Here is a 24902-nt window from a genome sequence, read left to right as displayed (position 1 = left end):
TTTGGATTGTGCAGTGTAGGTTCAACTCTTACTTTTTTCAAATAATGGGATACCGTACAATATGTGATTTTATATCTCCGAGTGAGAAATCCATTGTTGAAAACTTCCTTATATTTAACATGATGAGTAATTAACACGTAACAGGATTGCAGCCCTGAACATCCCATATGATATATCTTGTGTTTATAGTGGCCGAAAATAGGTTGTGTTTCTAGTATCACACGCATCGAACAACAGCATGAAATAAAGAGACAGGGAATATGGCCTTTTATCTAGGAAAAAATGTGCATATATACAAAATGCAAAGCGAAGAAAATATGAAGCTTCAGGTAGCAATAATACAATATGATGTTGTAAACAATTCTTCATTAACACAATGGTAATATAATGTCTGTGTTAGTGACATATTTCATTATTTCTTTGTCGTTATTGAAATAATACATTTGCGCCGTTATAAATGGAGTTATACATTTCTACAATAAACGGCGTTAGGGGTGAAGTTATACATTGTTACAATATTGTTACAATAAACGGCATTAGGGGTGAAGTTATACATTGATACAATAAACAGCTTTAGGGGTGAAGTTGTACATTGTTACAATAAACGGCTTTAGGGGTGAAGTTGTACATTGTTACAATAAACGGCATTATGGGTGAAGTTGTACATTGTTACAATAAACGGCTTTAGGGGTGAAGTTATACATTGATACAATAAACGGCGTTAGGGATGAATCTAAACATTGTTACAATAAACGACGTTAATGGTGAAGTTATACATTGTTACAATAAATGGCATAAGGGGAAAAGCTGTACATTGTTAAAATAAACGGCTTTAGGGGTGGAGTTATACATTGATACAATAAACGCCGTTAGGGGTGAATCTATACATTGTTACAATCAACGACGTAAAGGGTGAAGTTATACATTGTTACAATAAACGGCTTTCGGGGTGAAATTATACATTGATACAATAAACGACGTTAATGGTGAAGTTATACATTGTTACAATAAACGGCTTTAGGGGTGAAGTTATAAATTGATACAATAAACGACGTTAATGGTGAAGTTATACATTGTTACAATAAACGGCTTTAGGGGTGAAGTTATACATTGATACAATAAACGGCGTTAGAAATGAAGTTATACATTGATACAATAAACGGCTTTAGGGGTGAAGTTATACATTGATACAATAAACGGCGTTAATGGTGAAGTTATACATTGTTATACATTGTGCTTTATTTTATCCAGTAATCAAATATTTTTTTGATTTATCTCTCCTCACCACTACTCTTTGTACGTTTTCATTGGTCAGTGTTTTCTGACGGTATTGTCATGTATACTGTTGTGGGTTGTTTGTCAGATGTGACGAGAGATGGACAGGATGAGCTTACTTTAAAATGGATGACAATGAAAGAGACTGCTCAGTCGATGGCAATAACTTCATGAAAAGAACATCTGTAGAAGGTAATATGTGGGGGTTGTGAATGGTCACAAGGTACAATATTGTCATCCTGGGTTGTCGTCGTCTTCACCATTGTTGTCGATGTGTTGTTTTAATAACATACGCTTCCTTATGTGAATGAAAGACTGACTGTAATATTATCATTATAGTTTAAGTCTATGCAGTGTGGATTTTTCCCATTCAAAAAACAAATTTCGGAATCATTTTTATCGACAAATGTAAATTTAATTATTTATTTCAATAGAACAGCATCACTGAACTTATAATAATTATGGACAACTTTCACAGGTGATCAATTCAAAAGTTGTACACACGACCTGTATAATCCAAGACAAACTGCTTTAAAATGTAAATCGTTCGGGAATTAAATCATCGGATCTCTTGATCTTAGCGCTTCATATTCCCAATCTTTATGAGGAATGAATTTGTGAAAAACAAAGAGAGGTATATGACCGATCCTTTATACAATTCGTTGGCAGCAGTCTGAAGCTTCATTGTCTCTTGTGAACAGAAAATTTAAGTGCTAAAGTACTTAGTACATAAATTGTTATAAAAATAACTAAAATTGCCTGGAGAGTTCATTTATATCAAGCATGTATAGTTCTTTATGCAAGCAGAGGCAGTAATTGATAGAGTTTACAGTCAAACTGCTTGCTAGGCAGCTTTTTAAAACACAAGTGGTTTGAGTAATAACGGAAGAAAGTCTTGTTTAAGTGGTTACCACATGTCGTTGAACAATGCTATCCCTTAAGTGAACTCAAACGAAGCGAGAATTCGGGAGTATTATATAAAGGATCCTCCTACTTCTCGAGGTCAGCAAAATATTGCTAATTGTTACATATTGTCCTGTTCTGAACTTGTTAAAAAACATATAAAATGTATTTAAATTAATAAGATGCCTTGTCATATTGCTAATTAGAAAAAATATCAAAATAAATATTTCAATAAATTGCAACACAGATGAATGATTTGTAGTAAAACGTGAAGAAACACGTGGTAGAGATACCACTATATGTAAGATTCTAGTCCCTACTCCAACAACTGCTTAAGTGAATACAACTTAAGGTGCGAAAATCATTTGAATGTAAAAAAGTTGTATAACATTCATAAAAGTAATGTATGATGTAAAAATTATAAAAGTATTTTATGATATATCAAGCTGATTTTACATGATTGTCTTTTTTGTATATACTTTACCGAGTAATATTTCACTTCACATTGTAATGATACGGTACTGTGACATGTCTCCATATAAACAGATATCTGTGCTATCATATATGTCGCTGGTGTTTGGAATTTGCGGCTTTTAGTTGAAACGCGAATACTAGTATAGCGAAAATAAAACCGGCGCGAAATATAATGTCATAAATTACAATGTAATACTATGTGATAAAGCGTGTTACTTTGTAACATCAGATCATTTATTATTCTTTATATGTCAGTTTAAGCTTAAGATGTAATTCTTTTTTAATTTGATGACATGTATCTTAATCATCAGACACGCAGCGTTGCCAATAACAATCGTATGTATATGAATCTATAGAAGTTTTTTTTTCAAGTGGAAGAATCTTTGCAGGAGGTTCAAGTTATAACGGAAGGTATGTATGTGATTTCCTGTTGTATTGTACGACTATGGCTTGACTGAAATGGGAGGTTAATATTTATTAGCTAGGCAATTTTTATCTACTATATAACCAAATTATTTAAGAAATGTTATAAAGTATGAAAAACCCATGAGATATTTTATGTTTATAAGATTTTTGGAATATCTTACATAATGTATGAACTACATTAAGATCTTCAGAAATATATCTCATTTGAAGATTTCTCATTACTTTGTTTTGCTCTATTAACAACTTTATATCCTTCTTTTGTCGCTATGTTTTATATAAAATTTGTTATCTATATCAAAGATAACTTCCCCTGAAGACTGTTATGTTTTTGTTTTTTAAACAAGGCTGAAAGTTTCTACATCATCCATTTATCTAGATATTCTCCTACAATGAAACCAACTTGCACAGCTTTCCACAAAGCTATATGATAAGCATGATGATCTCAATTTCTCTATTGTGAATTTTCCATTTCTGGAAAGCAACACCCCTGGATCCCCAACCAATGGCATTTACATGTCGAAGTTCATTCGATATTTAAGTGCCTTTTCCTAATATCACAAATTCCGCGCCAGATGTCAACTGACGGACAAACCAGTAAGAGTGAATATCGATAGATGCAGGTTGATGAAAATTAAGGAGAAGTTTTACGGTCTTCATAGTGATATCATTGAGAAATATTCTATTGCTTTGTACGATATGAATCTGGACGTGTTTGATGTTCTTTATTTTACCTGTAAGATCCATTTTTATATGCCTTGTTCTCATTCGAGAACGTGACTTACTTGGATTGACAAAGATTTACATGCGGGTGTCGTCGATGAAGCAGATGACGCTTATTGTTCGTGTTCTCCTTGTACTTTATCCAGAGTTTCCCTGTAAATCTATCTCTTGTTCGTATTTTCCTAGTTTGATTTAATTTGCGTGTGGATTATATTCACATGTCTACATGTTGGCATTTTCCTTTTGTTTCCGATAAGATATGTCATAAAGAGTAGGGTCTTGACAGAAAGTGACAAGAAAATAAAATAAACATAGTAATACGGGTTTGAGTGAGTACCATGAGTAGCTGTACATGGCGGGGATATACCACCACCTGTAGCTGATACGCCATAACACGGAGAGAGTTATTCCCCTTCGTTGAGACTCTCACGGTCAAATATCAACAAGTGTCAGCGGAGGATTCCTGTTCAGAACGCAATAATATTAAAGCCCCAATATACGTAACATTCACCAAAAATTTAATGTAAAATCACACATAATTATTGAGATATTTTCTAAGATGTAGTTTGAATTAAGTTATTCAAACAATAGTTACTATGACTTTGTGCATAAAGTATTGATATATGAGCAGTTGAAAGTCGCTCTTTGTAAACACACCCCATTTTAAACACGCCGCCATCGAAAGTACGATTGTTGCCGAACCACGTCGGAAAGTTCATGACCTGATCTCGCGAGAGTTAAGGTTTCTAGTTATAGAAGGGCATGCGGATATGTCTACGGTAAGATTTTGTTTACAAACATTGTTTGCGAAGTCTTGTCGTAGACTTAAGGTATTCCTGTGATAAACATTCAGTTCTTGGGAAATTATTAGAAGGAATAATTAGTTTAGAAACGATACGACGCACAATTATAACGTAAAAATTCAGAACTGGCCTGATGTATGATTGGAAAAAAAGGAAGCGACTAGTGGACATCTGTACTGTGTCTGCCATGTTTACACACGCGGAATATGCGCATGCGCAATGTCATCGCTATGAGCGGTAATGTATGAATTATTGTGGGTCCCACATTGCTTATTTTCCGATTTTTTCAATTTTTATTTCAATTGAAAACAGTCAGTTTTATTTTCTTTAATTAAAGGAAAGTATTTGTTTTGTTACATATATTACGGGGAAAATAAGATAAAGTTTGTTTTTATAGTGATTTTTACGTATATTGGGGCTTTAACTGAAATAACAAAGAAATTATTAGTGAATCTTAGTCCGTTGTTGTTTTCAGCTGATACTCAAAACCGTCTGATTAACTTGCTATCAAATGACGATTGTTTTTACATCTTCTTTCTTCAAAATAATCCATTATTAGGAATCAAAACAAACAAAATTGTTGAAAATGCAACTTCTGACGAACTACTGAAATGTACTGAACACAAACCTAGTTAAATTTTGAAACAATCGAAACACACCAAACAACCTTGAATTTTTCGCTTTTAGATTGTATGCTGGATTAGTGCACAACTAAAATTACAAGGAAGTTTGCGTCATTCCCTTACCGAAGACAATTGACATTCCTGGTGTTGGTGTACCAATCAAGATTACAGCAATCATTGATGATAAATAGCCTTTTTAATTTTGTGACAAAAGCGTAACTTGTAAAAGATCTTAACATTCGGAACGGATTCTGAGGACTATATCATTGTTAGTTTGACAATTTCAGTTTTACCAGGTGTAATCATAGGGATCCACTGTTCAATAGATAGTCACAGTTCATGTTCTGTCTAAGGGAGTAGGAGAAAGGAAGGGGCGGCTAGAAACCTCTCATAAATTGATGAACAAGCCTGACTTTTTACTGTTTAGATATTCTAGAGACAATGACAAGTCTAGTAATATGCTATGGTTGCCAGTCTAAAAAAAACTGCCGTTCCCATTGTTCGGAAAATACCACCGCAGTAAGTGACATATAATAGGAAGTAAGAAGCAGTTATTTTTGATGGAGAAAAGATCATCACTTATGACTCCTTGGAATTCATGAGTGTTGATAAGGTGATTTGTGAGAAAATGCTTTACAATGTCCCTAGCCCAAGGGTTTAATTGAGCGACAATAACATCTTCATCCCTTTTGGGTACATTTGTAGTATTTGTTTAAATTGTACGGTCGGGTTGACTGAGTAAAATTGGAGACTTTTAATATCTGAAATATTATTCAACCATTGTATTAGGTCAGAGCGACCTAGTTATTAAAAATACGTCCTTTGAGCAGAGATTTCATTTCTGACTGCTCATTCAAAAGTTGACTATATAGAAAAACACTAAATGTAGGCACCAAATTCCAATAACGATATCAAGGTCCCATGTGATATTTGTTAGTTTTTTGTTTTGTTTTTGTTTTTGTGTTTATTTTCTGTTCTTTTGTTGCATTTTAACAAATATTTTTTTCTAGGATCAATAGCAAAGCCATATATTTTGCCACCTGTGACTGTAGTAGGTTTTCTCTGTAAATACATATAGACATATAGGTGTCGTCTGTTGATTATCGTCTTTATACTAATTATTGTTCCACTCAAAGGATTCGGATGGTACATGAACACCATGACAAGCACAATTTTAAACAGCGGAAGCCTTTAAGATTTGTCTTTTTTCTTTTCACAATAGAAGTCAAAGAATACCTTTTGAAATGGTTCAATAATATCTGGAAAAGTTGCTCATTGCTGGTCGCAAATATATTAGTGATAATTTTCACACATCCCAAGAAAAGTTTGAGCAATAAAATCCTTCTTAAATGAAAATTATACATTTCTATTTCAATTATGTCTTAAGCTTAGATCAGAAGGGAATGTTGTCGTGGTCGCTTGATTTATACTGGGTTTGAAATAAAAAGTAATCCCATCACCTGATGGCGATGGTTTCCACTGGTCCACAAAATCTATTCTTATGTTCTTGCTTGTCTTTAAGTTGAAGGTATTCGTTTGTGTTTGTTTGTTTGATGGTAGTTGTATTGGGGGTTACAGCTGTCCCGCAATCTTTTTCAGTTTCGATTCCACAACAATGGATGAGTATTGTCTCTTTTACGATTAAGGAGATCGTTTCCAAACAACCATTTGGTGAGATTAACATCAATCCATTGATCATACTAACAGCACCATCCTTCAAGATATCGCTAACAGTTTTTTGACTGACGAAATTGGTAACGTTATGGAAATGATGGAGAAATTATTTCGTAATTGGAAATTAGCGGATGTGTTTATTTACAATATTGTTTGGTAAAGTTTCATAATTAACCGTTAGTGATGGTGTATTTGATAACTTGCATGTTGAAAAGTATAATAATTTGGTTCTTATTTTGTGTTTGTCATCCAATTCACTTCACCAACGACACTTTTCCAATTCGATATTTAGAGGAGACAAACATAGATACTATAAGCCGATATTTTCTGAGCAAGACGAACTTTTGTCTTATCGTAAATTTGGGTTACCTCCCTTCAAGTAAGGTTCTAAAAATTTATCCTCGATGAGTATGATTTAGTAAATTTATCTGATAACACGGAGTTATTTACCTTGTCTTAATTTTTTCTACTTGTTCCTAAATCCGCTTTGATTTTCATTGATTATTTTCAGTTTTTTTTTCTAAGTAGTGTCTGCATCTGTTAATAATTGTTTCTAGTGTTTTACTAGTAGGGGTTGATGGCCCTAATGTCCTTTTATGTGTTGACGGGCCATTAAGAATGTAATGATAATAATACATAGGTGAGAGGTCAAGGCAATAGGATTCTGGAATATCCCGGTTTGTGAATAAGTATAACAACAGCACTATTCCAAGATTATAACTGACTTCCATATTGTTGTAAATAATTCAATGATGAAATAATTCAGGCTATCCGGACAACATATAGGAATGGTATAAGATAGATTATCTATGCCGAGGGAAGTACTTTTTAAACTGAGAGCTCTTAAATATTCCTTACCTGAAAATGGACTGTTTTATCTCTAGTTTTCTTTACCATCATCTTTAATCATAATTATATTTCACGTGTTGTCTGTGTTTTTGTCTTACTTTCTTTACATTCCTTAGTATAGTTCTCAAAACTACTTGCCTTTTGAAATTGTTCGACTAAAATCTCTGCCTTTTCACTATTCGGCTTGCCCTCTGCATTTTTCCTAGAATAGGCATTTTATTTAGGGGGGGTGCCAATTATGGCCCTAATTTGTTCCATACAGTTTTTGTATCTGTCTTATCGTTTAGTGAGTTACAGAATCCTATTCAACGGTCTTGTTTGGTTCTTGATAAATCAAATTATACTAATCGAGGTTAAATTTCAGAGACCTAATCGAAGAGAGGTAATCCAAATTAAAGGTAACACAAAAAGTTCTTTGTGCATTAAAATAAAGTACAAATACGAACTGACTACTATATATATAATCTATGTGTTTGTCACCTTTCAATTTCGAATTGGAAAAGTGGCGTTTCCAAAATGAATTGGAAGGTAACCACAAAATAAAGGAAGAGAATAATGATACTTTTCAACTTACCAATTGTTAAATGAAGAAAAATAAGGAAATCTGAAGAACAGATTAAAGAGGTAAAATCACATAATATGAAAATTAAAAATATATGAGATCAAGTCAAGGCAAAATGATGATTTACATCTTGTTTCGACGTTGTTTATCCCTCGTTGGTTGTCGAAAATATGAATATTCTTCACTAATCACTAATTATTAATATACCATACATCATCACTAACGATTAATTATTAAACAACTTCTTCACCAAACAGTACTGTATATAATTCCTTTCCATATACCATACATCATCACTAACGATTAATTATTAAACAACTTCTTCACCAAACAGTACTGTATATAATTCCTTTCCATATACCATACATCATCACTAACGATTAATTATTAAACAACTTCTTCACCAAACAGTACTGTATATAATTCCTTTCCATATACCATACATCATCACTAACGATTAATTATTAAACAACTTCTTCACCAAACAGTACTGTATATAATTCCTTTCCATATACCATACATCATCACTAACGATTAATTATTAAACAACTTCTTCACCAAACAGTACTGTATATAATTCCTTTCCATATACCATACATCATCACTAACGATTAATTATTAAACAACTTCTTCACCAAACAGTACTGTATATAATTCCTTTCCATATACCATACATCATCACTAACGATTAATTATTAAACAACTTCTTCACCAAACAGTACTGTATATAATTCCTTTCCATATACCATACATCATCACTAACGATTAATTATTAAACAACTTCTTCACCAAACAGTACTGTATATAATTCCTTTCCATATACCATACATCATCACTAACGATTAATTATTAAACAATTTCTTCACCAAACAGTACTGTATATAATTCCTTTCCATATACCATACATCATCACTAACGATTAATTATTAAACAATTTCTTCACCAAACAGTACTGTATATAATTCCTTTCCATATACCATACATCATCACTAACGATTGTCTTTCCCCCCCATGTTAGAAATGTATGCAATAGCCGTTGTATTGTAGGTCTCTACACAATGCCTGACATGTAAACCATGCTGCTTTCAACTCCAGATAATTAATATGATCAAGGCTTTCCTCAAGAGACCATCGTCCACCTGCTTTAAGTTTGACCTTAAAGCCTTGATCATATTAACATGGGGGGAAAGACAAAAGCCTGTAATGAGTTGGCTGTTAAAGTCTGGAAAATGGGCTATTGATAGGGATATATGGTTATCCGCAGCCCACATTCCAGGTCGTGAAAATGTTGAGGCTGATACAGAAAGTAGACTTGAACATGAAAACACAGAATGGAGGTTACATACAAGTATTTTTCAAATCTTGGTAAAAATTTGGGGCAGACCACAAATTGATTTGTTTGCTTCCAGACTAAATGCACAGCTTCCCAAGTATGTATCTTGGAAGCCTGATCCCTTTGCATGTGCAGTTGATGCTTTTACATTAACATGGAACTCTTACAGTTTCATTTTTCCGCTATTCTCTTAATTGGGTAAAATTCTCCAAAAAATATGTGAGGATAAAACACAAGCTTTATTAATAGCACCAATGTGGTCTACTCAGCCATGGTATTCACATCTTCTGAACTGTATTATTGATTGTGTTTTTATTTTACCTACGGTCAACAGAATCCTCAGTCATCCACAACGAGGAACCAGGGACAGGAACAACCTTCCAAAGATGACATTAATGGCTTGTCGGGTGTCAGGAGATCCCTCCGAATGTTGTCAATTCCGCCAGACGTTGAACAGATCAACTTGTCATCATGGCGACCATCAACAGTCAAACAGTATTCAACATTCTTTAAAAAATGGACAACATTTGCGAGTTCGGAACACATTTGTGCCGTGTCACCTGATATCAGAGACATTTTGAGCTTTTTAATATCACTTTACCACAAAGGACTTGGTTATAGTGCCATTAACAGCGCTAGGTCAATGTTGTCCACATTTGTTGTTATTAATGGCCAAGGATGTGGCACTCATCCCTTGATCAAGAGATTTATGAAAGGAGTTTTCAATTTACGACCGGCTTTGCCCAGGAACAATGTTTCATGGGACCCTGAGCAAGTGTTAACATTCTTAAAGACTATGGACTGTGGGACATTAAAATCTTTAACACTGAAGCTGGTTACTATGTTGGCACTATTAACAGGCCAACGACTACAATCCCTTCACTTGTTGGATATAAAGAACATTTCTCTAACAGATTCTAGTCTGAAACTTAGATTTGGAGATGCACTAAAACAGACTCGTCCAGGTTTCCATCAAAGGGAGATAACCCTTCAGCAGTTTGAGGACAAACAGCTTTGTGTTGTGTCAATATGTAAAGACTACCTAACAAGAACTTAACCTCTTAGAGGACAACACTCAAAACTGTTTTTGGGGTTTCAAAAGCCTTACAAACCAGTGTCTAAAGCAACATTAGCAAGATGGATTAAGACAACGTTGGCTAGTGCTGGGATAGATATGAATATCTTTACACCGCATAGCACAAGAGCAGCATCAGTTTCTGCAGCATCTAGGCTGCAGGTACCAATAACCTCAATACTAAGTACAGCTGGATGGAGCAATACCAGCACCTTTGCAAAGTTTTACAAAAAACCTTTTGTGGATTCCAGCACGGTATTCAAGATTCAATGACATTTATACATGTGATATTAGAACTTTGTGATCTTTCTGTATTCACATGATGGAGTACTCGTGAGATGGTACAGCAGAGACAAATACTTTTAGTGAATGACATTTAATGGAATTATCTCAATTGAGTGGTTAAGCATAAGATTGTGTGTCCATCATCATACTAGTGGAAGCTGCGTACTATGGAACTATGTTCATTACATTTGGTATATATTATTAACTTTGTGGTTTTCATACATGTGCCAAAGGAAATAGGACACAAGGAACTGATCTTTAGTCACTGATCATCTTTTGAAGACTTAGCAACGATATTGATAATTTTATGTTTCATTAGCTTAGACAAGTGCGAGTAGTTTGTAGACTCTTTCCTTGTGTGCAACAGATTTTATGACTTTATTATCTTGAGTGATACAGCTATTAGCTGACATTTCTTCTGATCTTAACTTCATGTTACCAGTTATATGCACACATATATATATTCTTGTATGTACATATGTTTGAGTTGTTCAATATAACATTTAATTCTATACCTTGCATTACTTATTTGTTCGTGAACACTCTCTTTGAACATCTCATGGGATCCCGGATGTACCATCCAGGAGTGAATGACAGAATTTAAGAATTAAATGAGACTTACCTGTAAGTTGAAATTTGATTGTAATTCTGTCTTCACTCCTGGAGGTGCATCGGGATCACATGCCCTCCCTTTTTACCCGTCCCCTTCTTGGAATATCTTGGAACTTAGTGTTTTTATAGTTGGTTCCTATACCTCATCAAGTTAGTACTTGGTAGTGTTCACTCACATCTTTGAAGAATGACTGCTAACGATGCGCACGCATCTCATGTGATCCCGATGCACCTCCAGGAGTGAAGACAGAATTACAATAAAATTTCAACTTACAGGTAAGTCTCATTTAATTCTTAAATTATTAAACAACTTCTTCACCAAACAGTACTGTATATAATTCCTTTCCATATACCATACATCATCACTAACGATTAACTATTAAACAACTTCTTCACCAAACAGTACTGTGTATAATTCCTTTCCATATACCATACATCATCACTAACGATTAATTATTAAACAACTTCTTCACCAAACAGTACTGTATATCATTCCTTTCCATATACCATGCATCATCACCAACGATTAACCTTTCCATATCAATAACAATTTCATCAACGACTAAGTGTTGTCACAACTATCTCAGAAGAGACGGAAGCCTCTATGGTATGAGGAGGTGGGGATCGCTGTGTATAAATTATTCCTTTTGTTTTGATTGCCAGTATTGAAATATTTTGAAGAACAAAACCAGACAAAAACAAGATCGTCATTTGACGGCAGGGTAGGTAGACGGTGTTGAGCAGATTCACTGATAATTGATATGTTTTTTGCAGTTAATATCGTTACCTTCCGTAGATATAACTTTAAAGTCACACACATTATATGAATCTTATTCACGAACACGTTGAAAATGCTTACGATAGTACTTGATATTTAACCGTGCGAGTATTAACTAAAGGGAAATAACTCTTTCTGTGCTATACAGATTGCGTAACAACTACATAATGGTATATTTCTGCCGTGTGCATTGCACGTCTCTCCTCGAATCCTATTTACAATGTTTATTTTCTTGACATTATCGCAAGACGTTACTCATCTTCACATATCGTATCGGAAACAAGAGAAAAAACTCCACCAATATATGAACATAATTATAACCCAATCTCAACTTCGATAAAACCTAGGGCAAAACACGAACAAGAGACACGGACTCACCAGATAAAGCACAAAGGGGAACCAGATAAGTAAGTGTCTGCTGCCTCATCTACGGTAACTTACAGGTATGTTAGCGAGCGTCAAACACGTCCAGATTTATATCGTACAAAGAGATTACAATGACGACGGTGAAACTTCCGCATAATTTTTAACAACTTATATCTTTTGAAACAATCTGTTATGAATTGTCCTTCAGTTGACATTTTGCACGGAAATTGTGATATTGGGAAAAGGGAACTGAATATCGAATCAACAACGACATGTTAGCACCAAAGGTTGGGGATGCAGTGTTGTTGCTATCCAGAAATGGAAAATTCACATATACATAAGGGAAATACGAATTATCACGGTTATTATACAGCTTTGTGAAAAACTGTCCATGCTTGTTTGCTGTAGGAAAATGTCGAGATAAGTGGATGATGTTAAAGAATAGTCATTGTATAAACTATATAACGACACTAGAAGGATATAAGGCTGTTAATAAAGAGAACGAGAAATCTTCTTAAATGAGATATACTTGGTACGATAGCGGATGATGGTAGTAGAGGAGATGAAAGGGTAATAGAGGAAATTATAGGATAACAGAGAAAATTATAGGCTAGCAAAGGAATCACGTCGGTAGCACAGGAAAATATAGGGTAGCAATGGAAAAAATATATGATAGCAGAGAAAATATCCAGGGATATCGATACTTTCAGCATATTTCCTGTGTAATCAATGGCAGGTAAACCACGACCGATGATAAAAACACAGTTGTCATGTGTTCTTTCAAAGGTAAGAGAGCTTATCATATTACATTATATTCGAATAACTTCATTTCTCTGTTATTTTCTTTCAACATTACCTAACAGTTTATTAATTACGACAACCATAAGATATAACACCTCAAGGGATTACAGGATTTTTCGCAAATGATAGATTTGATATGAAGCATCGGCGGTTCAGTGGTAGAATTCTCGCCTGCCACGCGGGAAGCCCGGGTTCGTTTCCCGGCCGATGCACGTTTTTATTATCAAATTCAATAGGGGAAAAAAGTATCTTCACTCTCAAATATTTTTTGATGTTTGAGTCAATTTAGTTACCTAAGCTAGTAATATCTCTTCGTAAGTAGTGGAATCAATTTATTTCTTCTCGCTTTTTATCAATGGCGACACCATATCTAGAAATCAGTATTTGAGAATATACTTTATCCTCTTGATGTACAATATGTAATGGTTCTGCCTTTTCTTTTAACTGTTAGGTTATCTCCGAAGAAAAACTGCATTACTTACCTCATATCCGTGGTGTAATCAAAGGAAAACAAAGCACGACCGATGGTCACAGATGATCACCCTCACAACACACTAGTCATGTGTTCGATTCCTGACCGGTGCTCTGATTGATGTATTACAACCAATCGGTCGAAATTAAAGGAAATTTCTATATACAAAACATGATAACATGGTAAATTGAAATGCCAAATATGGTAATATCATTCTCCATATTAAAACAATGTCTCAGAATCTTAAAGAAGACAAGAAAGTTTGTGATATTGAATTATATTCCAATCACTTAATTTCTCCGTTATTTTGTTTTAAGATTACCTAACAGTTTATGAAATAAGACAAACCAACAGAGATTGAGCATTTACTCATATGTTGTAATTTAGATACGAAGATTCGGTGGTTCAGTGGTAGAATTCTCGCCTGCCACGCGGGAGGCCCGGGTTCGATTCCCGGCCGATGCACGATTTTGTTATCCAATGCAATGGGGGAAAAAGTATCTTCACTTCTCAAATATTTTTTGATTTTTGAGTCAATTTAGTTACCTAAGCTAGTAATATCTCTTCGTAAGTAGTGGAATCAATTTATTTCTTCTCGCTTTTTATCAATGGCGACACCATATCTAGAAATCAGTACTTGAGAATATACTTTATCCTCTTGATGTACAATATGTAATGGTTCTGCCTTTTCTTTTAACTGTTAGGTTATCTCCGAAGAAAAACTGCATTACTTACCTCATATCCGTGGTGTAATCAAAGGAAAACAAAGCACGACCGATGGTCACAGATGATCACCCTCACAACACACTAGTCATGTGTTCGATTCCTGGCCCGTGCACTGATTGATGTATTACAACAAATTGGTCGAAATTAAAAGAAATTTCTATATACAAAACATGATAACATGGTAAATTGACATGCCAAATATGGTAATATCATTTTCCATATTAAAACAATGTCTCAAAATCTTAAAGAAGATAGGAAAGTTTGTGATATTGAATTATGTTCCAATCACTTAATTTCTCCGTTATTTTGTTTCAAAATTACCTAACAGTTTATGAAATAAGACAAACCAACAGAGATTGAACATTTACTCATATGTTGTAATTCAGATATGAAGCATCGGTGGTTCAGTGGTAGAATTCTCGCCTGCCACGCGGGAGGCCCGGGTTCGATTCCCGGCCGATGCACGTTTTCTTTATCCAATACAAGGGGTAAAAAGTTTCCTCACTCATTCATATATTTTGATTTTTGAGTCATTTTAGTTATAGCACCTAAGTTGATAATAATTTAATATGTAACGATAACATTTCATTTCTTCTTTCTTTATTTATAAATGACGACACCGTAGTTTTCCTGTAAAATACTCCACCAAGATAAAAACGTGTTCTACATATATGAAATGAAATGAATTCGAAAGTAGCCTGTCGGATGAAAATAATGAAATATCATGAGAATTCTGACCAAACAATAATCCAGGGGTCTCTTGGAAAAACATTTGTAAATCCTTAACATATTAGATTTCCGTCCTGATTATTCGATAACCTTCACACTTATTCCTATAAAATTTTGTGTATACAGATTGTTGACAAAATCATGTTACTACCGAAAGGCAAGATAAAACTATCATTTTGTAGTTTTTTGTATGTGGCTTTTTTAAATATAAAAAACTGAATGTTTTAAATACATCGTACTGGAGTTTGTCACTAGGGTCACCAGGTACAATTACATGTTTAATGTGTTTGTGAGGTTTGTGAGGTCTTTTACTGTCAATTGCAAAACAAATCTGTATCTGTTACCATCTGACCAAGCAACGCAACATTCCATGACTTTTATGCCTTTCCGAAAGTATTCACAAGCAACCCCTCAGTTCTAGATCTTCTAAAAACAGAGCATTTAAAAAGAATAGCCAAAGCTCCCCTTTTGAGCCTTCCTCGCCCTAAGACCCCAGGTAGGGCATTTATCTGACAACATCTTCGTCGGGTTAAGTGGTAAGATCTTTCGCATACATGTGTGAATAAAGTTTGCTCCTCTGTCGACTGAATATGACCATCGGATATATCTACCAGAACTGGAAATCAAAGACATGACAGACACTTCTACTTCAGTCCCTCTCTTCGATGTGCTACTTAAAAGAATTCAAAATTAGAAGCTTATTCACCAAGCTGTATGATAACCGTGATGAGTTTAGTAACACTGTTATGAATTTCCCATTTCTAAATAGCAGCATTCCTGCATTGCCAACCTGTGACGTCTACATATCGTAGTTAATTCGATATTCAATAGTTTATTCCCAATTTCATTATTTTCAAGAAAGATAACAAGAACTAACAATTAAACTCGCAACAATGGTTTTAATGACATAAAAGTGGATTAAAGATTACTGGGAAGTTTTATGGTCGACATAATGATCTCATCGAGAGGTATTCTATTTCCTTGTACGGTGTTTGATGGTGGTTCTGATCTTGTCGGCAATATTCTCATTTGGAACGTGATATCACTTACTTACTTCAATGAAACAGAAGATGGATAATCTTCCCAAACATGTTTTTTTTTATTCTCCTTTTACTTCTTCAAGAGTCTGTATGTAAATGTTTATTTTGTCTACATTTTGCGCACTTTCCATCGATCTCTAGTTTAAATTTAGGTTATTTTTTACATTTCGGTATATTTTCTTTGCTGTTTATGTTCATTTGTTCCGTTGGACCGAATATGTTTGGTAGCCCTAAGCAGCTATCGTTAAAGGTTGATATTTTAAATTATATTGACAGAACAATAGTGTAGACTATTTTATTGTTTTCCCTTTCCCCAAAACAGCTTGACGTTACATTTACTTTCTTCAAATGATTAGTAGTAAACACCGTTTTAATAATGCTACTCTATAACTATGAATAATTACCGCACCACATCAATGTTTTCTTTGACACCAATAAACTCATTTCAAATAATGAACACATCCTTTTCATTTGCCATGTATCGTAATAAACATAAATTATTGTCAGTTAGTCCCTTCTCGATCCTATGGTCACAGTTGGAAATTAGTACCATCAATTGCTAGTTAAGTTTTTGCTTTACAAAATGTTGCCCTGCCACACCTATAACCGGGAATCATTCTGATTTTGTGAACCTGTCGAATTTTAATTTACCATCTACGAATAGCATGTGTTCTTTTTTAAATTACGATAACTTGCAATCTAATTTGCTTCAATAGCTATGTACTTTTGCCGTTTATACGCTCCTTTTCAATTTCAAGATGTTTAAAAAAATATTTTTCATTGCTTTCGGTCAAGGTCGGAACCGGTCATACCAGTTTAATGATGTCTCTTCTGAATATCAAGTTACGTTGTTTGTATTAAAGTGTTTCTAGTTCTGACGTATGAGTGTCGTTAAACCGTTCCAGAAATTCACCTCGCAGCATTATTCGACGTGTCACGATTTTGAAGTCCACTTGTTTTTGCACCAAGATTCGTGCAGTCGATCACACTTGCTGTATATTATTATGGCGTCAATTGTGCATCTGTTAATTTTTGGTTAGCCATACGTCAAACACGAACGATTTATATAAATGCCACCAAGTCAAGACCACACTAAGGGCCAAATGTTGCTCGAAATGCTTTTATAAAGCACATCAATGCTATCGAGTGTTTTCAGTAATTTTTTATTGTAAAATCCTTTCTTGATTATGTACTTATTGCTTGAACATCTGGCCACTTACATCTACAACACGTGTTTGAGACATACTTCCATGATGCTAATACTTTGTAGACAGATATACAACAATGGAGAGTCACTTGTTTCTTAATGGGCAATTCCCAAATTAGGAATCCTGACGATGTTATTAAGAAACTTTAGAACTAAAATCGGGAAACGAAAGCATTTATCCAGCTGTTTTTCCAATGATTATATTTGCTGTTCCAGTCTCTCAACATGAACATTTTAATATTTCGTCTTTGATAGCATTGATTTTTCATGTGTGAATCCACCAGTACTCCTATGCCAAAAAAGATTCTCCTACCTTGTCACACAGAGAAAGATACTCATTGTTATTATCGAATAGGCAGCCGTGCATTTACTTAACGCAAGTGAAAATTGCCTTTCAGTCAAAGGTAATTCAGTATTGCATATTACCAAAGATGAAAAAACAGCATGGTACAGCCGTTATGTATGGCTAGAACTCATAATTGATGATAGGGGCCTAAAGGTTTGGAATCTAGAAGACGACTAAGAAAAGTCAGACTTCGCCAAACAAAATATCGGAATAGAGATAGGAAGGTGGCCTTACCCCATAATATCATGAGATTTTATGTTGCTGTACAAATGCTAATTAGTCACGCACTTGCTTTTACGGAGTAATTAAGATAATAAATTAATTCATTTGAACTGTTTGGTGTGGCTAATAGAGTAGTGTCGCTACTTGACTTTGCCTGTAGGATGCATTTTTTCATTATCTTACTCGACTGTATTTAATTGTAAATTTGTATCGAAAAGTATAAATCATCCGTGTATGTTTGGTACAATTGCTTAAGTCTACAATTAAAATTTACAGTTATGTATATATTCTTAGATTTGGACAAATGTTTCACGAAATACGCTCCAGCATAGTTCTCAACCACAAATTTGTACCATCGTTCACCTTCCTTGGAAAAGAAAGCGTACATTATAAGAGAACGCAGGCGTTCTTTCAGTTTAAAATGGGGTATGTTGATATACAGGATGAGCAAATGTTTTTATAGAAGAATGTTTTTAAAGGAAATGTTGAATATTGTTCAAAAGCTCTTTGGAGTTCTTTTGAAATCCACAAACGTTTACTTCTTGAGGAAACAGCATCAAATTAAGACTGTAACCCGGATTTGATAGTGTCAAGAATGTTGGGTTGTAGTCTTGACAAAGGTTTCGCTAAACAGCTACACGAGCCAACAATAAAATGTTCATTATATAGATTCGTGTGAAGTTTAGAAATCCAATATAAACGGGAGAGGAAGGTATCCTTATCAGTATTAGGTGACTTCAATAATTGAAAAACGAAAGCATGATTAGCCAGTATTTCCTCTGTGAAAATATTACGTAATGTGTGGCGGGGTTTCCTAAGTTTTCAAGCAATCCTAGTTCATTTTCTTATATAAGAAATATAATAATGTTTCCAGAGAGGGATCAAGTTATCGGACGCTTTATCTGCAGGCACAATAACATGCCAGTGGTGTTAATCTTGAAATGTGAATTTAACATCAAGATCGAGGAAAGCTGACGTGTTTTGTTTCCATTTTAGATTTCAAGCTACAAATTTGCTTAAGTATGATGATAAACCGAATGGGTATAACATATCCAGAAGGTGAACACAACGCAGCATATTCTCGTTTCACCAATTCTCTGGCACAGTTTTCAACGTAGTCCATAAGTATCGAGATTGTTCCAATTCAGGGGCGGGATTTTTTTTTCACAATACTAAGGATCCATCATAAAACGCTCTCTATTCTAACATTTGAAAAAATAATAAGAAAAAAAAACTGAAAAAAATAACAATAGTATGGAGTGTGTGTAAGTCATCTGTAAACACAGTGGCGTTATGTATGATAGATATATAAACATAACTGAATGAAAAAGATAAGTCAAGCTTTTGATAACCGTTTCGCTGTTTTTTTTTTCACCTCGTCTCTGCCTACATTATCCGTGTCAAGTGCGCACGCTCGTACCAGTATGAAAAATGGCATATGGGCGTGTCAGTCCTTGCAAATTATAAACACCGGTATATGCACACGATTCCCCTATTAAAACGACAGAAGGCTACCGCTCTATAAGTTCTGTCCAAAATGAAGAAGTTTGAAGAAGTTTTGAGCATCATTGGAGAATTTGGACCTTATCAGAAACGTATCTTTTTCCTGATATGTATCCCGTTTATTTTTTCGGCATTCCATATGGTGATCAGCGTGTTTTTGCTTGGAATCCCCGATCACAGGTAAGGCCGTTACAGTTATTGAGCTGATATTTAATCTTTATACACCTTCTGCAATTTTCTTACAGAAAAAAAGTATAACTTCCTAATACGTATAAAATCGCATTCCCATTGCAAAAGTAATCGTTTAAAAATGGGAACTTAGAAAAACATCCGCGGTGCTCCATCACTTACCGCTGACAAGCAATACAGGCAAAACTTGCTAATTGACTAGTGTCCTTGATCATGTCCTCCGTGATAACCCTATCTTACAATATGTAATACACTATGTGTACTTACTACTTAATGTATCATATATATAACACCTACCTAATGTATCATATATATAACACTTACTTAATGTAACATAGATATAACACCTACCTAATGTAATATATATATATAACACCTACTTAATGTAACATATATATAACACCTACCTAATGTAATATATATATAACACCTATATATATATATATATAACACCTACCTAATGTAATATATATATATATATAACACCTACCTAATGTAATATATATATAACACCTACCTAATGTAATATATATATATATATACATATGTAATATATATATAACACCTACCTAATGTATATATATATATAACACCTACCTAATGTAATATATATATAACACCTACCTAATGTAATATATATATATACACCTACCTAATGTAATATATATATAACACCTACCTAATGTAATATATATATAACACCTACCTAATGTATATATATATAACACCTACCTAATGTAATATATATATATACACCTACCTAATGTAATATATATATAACACCTACCTAATGTAATGTACACTACCTAATGTAATATATATATATACACCTACCTAATGTAATATATATATAACACCTACCTAATGTAATATATATATAATATATAACACCTAAATGTAATATATATATAACACCTACCTAATGTAATATATATATATATATATATATATAACACCTACCTAATGTAATATATATATATACACCTACCTAATGTAATATATATATATAACACCTACCTAATGTAATATATATATAAACACCTACCTAATGTAATATATATATAACACCTACCTAATGTAATATATATATAACACCTACCTAATGTAATATATATATAACACCTACCTAATGTAATATATATATATAACACCTACTTAATGTAACATATATATATAACATCTACCTAATGTAATATATATAACACCTACCTAATGTAATATATATATATATAACACCTATTTAATATATAACACCTACCTAATGTAATATATATATAACACCTATTTAATGTAATATATATATATAATGTAATATATATATAACACCTACCTAATGTAATATATATATAACACCTACCTAATGTAATATATATATAACACCTATTTAATGTAATATATATATAACACCTACCTAATGTAATATATATATATACACCTACCTTAATGTAATATATATATAACACCTATTTAATGTAATATATATATAACACCTACCTAATGTAATATATATATAACACCTAACACCTACCTAATGTAATATATATATATATATACACCTAATATATATATATAACCTAATGTAATATATATATATACCTAATGTAATATATATATAACACCTATGTAATATATATATATATAACCTACCTTTATAACACCTAATGTAATATATATATAACACCTACCTAATGTAATATATATATAACACCTACCTAATGTAATATATATATAACACCTACCTAATGTAATATATATATATATAATGTAACATATATATATAACCTACCTAATGTAATATATATATATAATATATATATAACACCTACCTAATGTAATATATATATAACACCTACCTAATGTAATATATATATAACACCTACCTAATGTAATATATATATAACACCTACCTAATGTAATATATATATAACACCTACCTAATGTATATATATATATAACACCTACCTAATGTAATATATATATAACACCTACCTAATGTAATATATATATAACACCTACCTACATATATGTAATATATATATATATATAACACCTACCTAATGTAATATATATATAACACCTACATAATGTAATATATATATAACACCTACCTAATATAATATATATATAAACCTACCTAATGTAATATATATATAACACCTACCTAATGTAATATATATATAACACCTATTTAATGTAATATATATATAAAACCTACCTAATGTAATATATATATAACATATATATATATATATAACACCTACTTAATGTAACATATATATATCACCTACTTAATGTAAAATATATATATCACCTACTTAGTGTAACATACATAAACATAACAATGTGTTATCCTTTTAAGTATTCGAACCCTATCTGCAGACTGTATATATTTTCATTCTTATAACCTGAAACATATAAAAGATTAATTCAACAACGTGTTCTGTGGCATATAGGTAACCTAGCCTAACCAATGGCAGATACCTATGGTATATAGGTAGGCTAGGGTAAACAGGGAACCTGTGGTAGTTACCAGTGGCATATTTGTAACCTAGGCTAACCAATGGCAGATACCTATGGTATATAGGTAGCCTAGGGTAAACAGGGTGCCTGTGGTAGTTACCAGTGACTTATAGGCAATTCAGGGGATATAGGTAACCTGTGGTGTACAGGTAACCTAGAGAAGACAGATAAGCTGTGTATCCAGGTTACTTGTGGTATACAGGTGCAAAAAGTAATCTAGGATACAGGTAACTATAGATATACAAGTATATATCTACAAATTCATACGGATGAAAAGGATTCAAGTCTCAGATTTTTGTGAGCGTACGCATTGACCATTCACACCAATTCAATTGTTTTTTCAGACGAGTCCTAGAAGGACGAAACAGCTGTATGATGCAATTTAATTCATTGTTTGACTCTGCTGTATCTCACTCTTAATTATTAAAAGGTGCTATTCACTTGTGCGCTTTTTAAACAATCTTTGATATAGCAGGTGCTAGACACTGCTTGTAGACTTAAAGTTTCCGAGGTTTGCCGTTAATTGATTGCCATGTTTTATTTCAATCGAATAGTGGCACGGTTCAGAAAATACACATGTACCTGACGATTTTGTAAAAGTGTAGGATGTATGCAAATTACGAAATTTATCTAATCATTTGGCTAATGCACCTCCCTGTCCTGATTTTGACTTTTCTCTCTGTCACTTTGGATTTCCTTATTCGCCTCCTAGGCTTCAAAATTTTAGCATCATTGACGAGTCCTAGAAGGACGAACCAGCTGTATGATGTAGCATCACTGACGAGTCCTAGAAGGACGAACCAGCTGTATGATGTAGTATCATTGACGAGTCGTAGAAGGACGAACCAGCTGTATGATGTAGCATCACTGACGAGTCCTAGAAGGACGAACCAGCTGTATGATGTAGCATCACTGACGAGTCCTAGAAGGACGAACCAGCTGCATGATTCAGTTTTATTTATTGTTTGTCTCTATTGTATCTCGCCCTAAATTGTTAAAAGGTGCTATGCACTTATGTGTCTTTTGTGCAATCTTCAGCTTAATATCCGTGGGTATTACAACGTTGTGGGCTATTTATTTCACTTACCTATCCTCAATATCAAACGTGGAAATTCAGCCGAACTCGACATGGAACCAGTTAGCATTTTTTTCCAAATTGATGCAATCATCGCATGTAGTCATATAGTTGTATAATTTTGGCGAAATTCGACCTGCATGATCCTCCTTGGGTATGAAACTCGCTTCATTTGTCAAACAGGTTACAGATAGCCAGTTTTGAAGGATACTGTACCGTGTATATAAATAGAATCAGCCATCACTGATCTGAGGACAAATCTGAGGAAATGAAGAATACCTTTAATTTTATGTCTATAGCGCTGTGCTAGTCATACATGCTTTCTTCATATATATAGGAGTCGTATGTATACATGAGTGTATGAATCTACCAAGTCTTAATATATATGACAATGTGTAATCAACAGCGATTAGATCACGTATTTGTACATGGTCGGTGTTCTCGTCGGGTGTTTACAAAGATCGGAATTTCGGCCTCGATGACGGATGGAAAGCTAGCATTATTTCGCTGTGATTACATTACACTCGTTAGCCACAGAACCAATGCCCCGAAATGTGTGGCCTACATAATAATTGGTACCGTCATCAAATATGTTGCGAAACGGAATGTTATTGACAAAGCCAATATTTGCATCGAGGGCAAAAAAGACAGAACTGTACTTACCTTTACGATAGTTTTTTTTTCTTTGACAACAACTTGACCGAGTTAATCCTTCCGATAAGAAATTCTAATTATTTCTTGACATATTTATATCATTTTGCTTTGAATTTACATAATGCAAACACGACCAAAAATATCGATGTTTAAACAATTTCGTCTCAGACTTTACTTATTCATAAGTACTTGTATAACATGTTTTTCATATATTATCTTAGTCTGTGTTTGGCGTTCCGTATACCCACACCTGTAAAGACTTTCACAGCAATGCCGTTGCTATGTACATAAATATTGTTTTTGACTAAATAAAACTAAGAAAACATTAATATAAAATGTTCACACATAAGTCGTGTCGACTGGTAAGGTATCCGCTCAGCAGTAGTATGACTTAGACAACATAAAGCACCTCCCACCATTAGATGTCTTCGACAGGTAGTGAAGCTACCTTGTCAGGACTATAAGAATAAACGGTCTCTGCAATTACATATATATCATATACCGACCCATAACGTATCACATACATCATATACCGAGACATAACGTAACACATACATCATATACCGAGACATAACGTAACACATACATCCTATACCGACCCATAACGTATCACATACATCACATACCAAGCCATAACGTAACACATACATCATATACCGA

The 24902-nt window shown here is 33.6% G+C and overlaps 1 protein-coding gene and 3 non-coding genes across 4 annotated transcripts in view; all 4 read left to right on the top strand.

Annotated features, from left to right (window-relative positions):
• The first annotated feature begins 9413 nt into the window (after positions 1-9413).
• LOC132548522 (organic cation transporter protein-like) overlaps positions 9414-24902 on the top strand; it is a 32007-nt gene continuing 16518 nt past the window's right edge. Inside the window, exons 1-3 of the mRNA XM_060212387.1 lie at positions 9414-9674; positions 9977-10673; positions 19828-19984. Coding sequence (XP_060068370.1) covers positions 9414-9674; positions 9977-10673; positions 19828-19984 — 1115 coding nt within the window. The remainder of the gene's footprint in view (positions 9675-9976; positions 10674-19827; positions 19985-24902) is intronic.
• Trnag-gcc (transfer RNA glycine (anticodon GCC)) lies at positions 13701-13771 on the top strand. The gene has a single exon. It is a non-coding gene; the product is annotated as a tRNA-Gly (tRNA).
• Positions 14426-14496, top strand: Trnag-gcc (transfer RNA glycine (anticodon GCC)). The gene has a single exon. It is a non-coding gene; the product is annotated as a tRNA-Gly (tRNA).
• On the top strand, positions 15151-15221 carry Trnag-gcc (transfer RNA glycine (anticodon GCC)). The gene has a single exon. It is a non-coding gene; the product is annotated as a tRNA-Gly (tRNA).

This window comes from Ylistrum balloti, unplaced genomic scaffold (assembly GCF_031769215.1).
Source record: "Ylistrum balloti isolate Yb309-2 unplaced genomic scaffold, AGI_CSIRO_Ybal_v1 Utg370016, whole genome shotgun sequence".
In the NCBI taxonomy this organism is placed as follows: domain Eukaryota; kingdom Metazoa; phylum Mollusca; class Bivalvia; order Pectinida; family Pectinidae; genus Ylistrum; species Ylistrum balloti.
The sequence above is the reverse complement of the archived record's forward strand: the minus strand, read 5'-3'. Positions and strand labels throughout refer to the sequence as shown.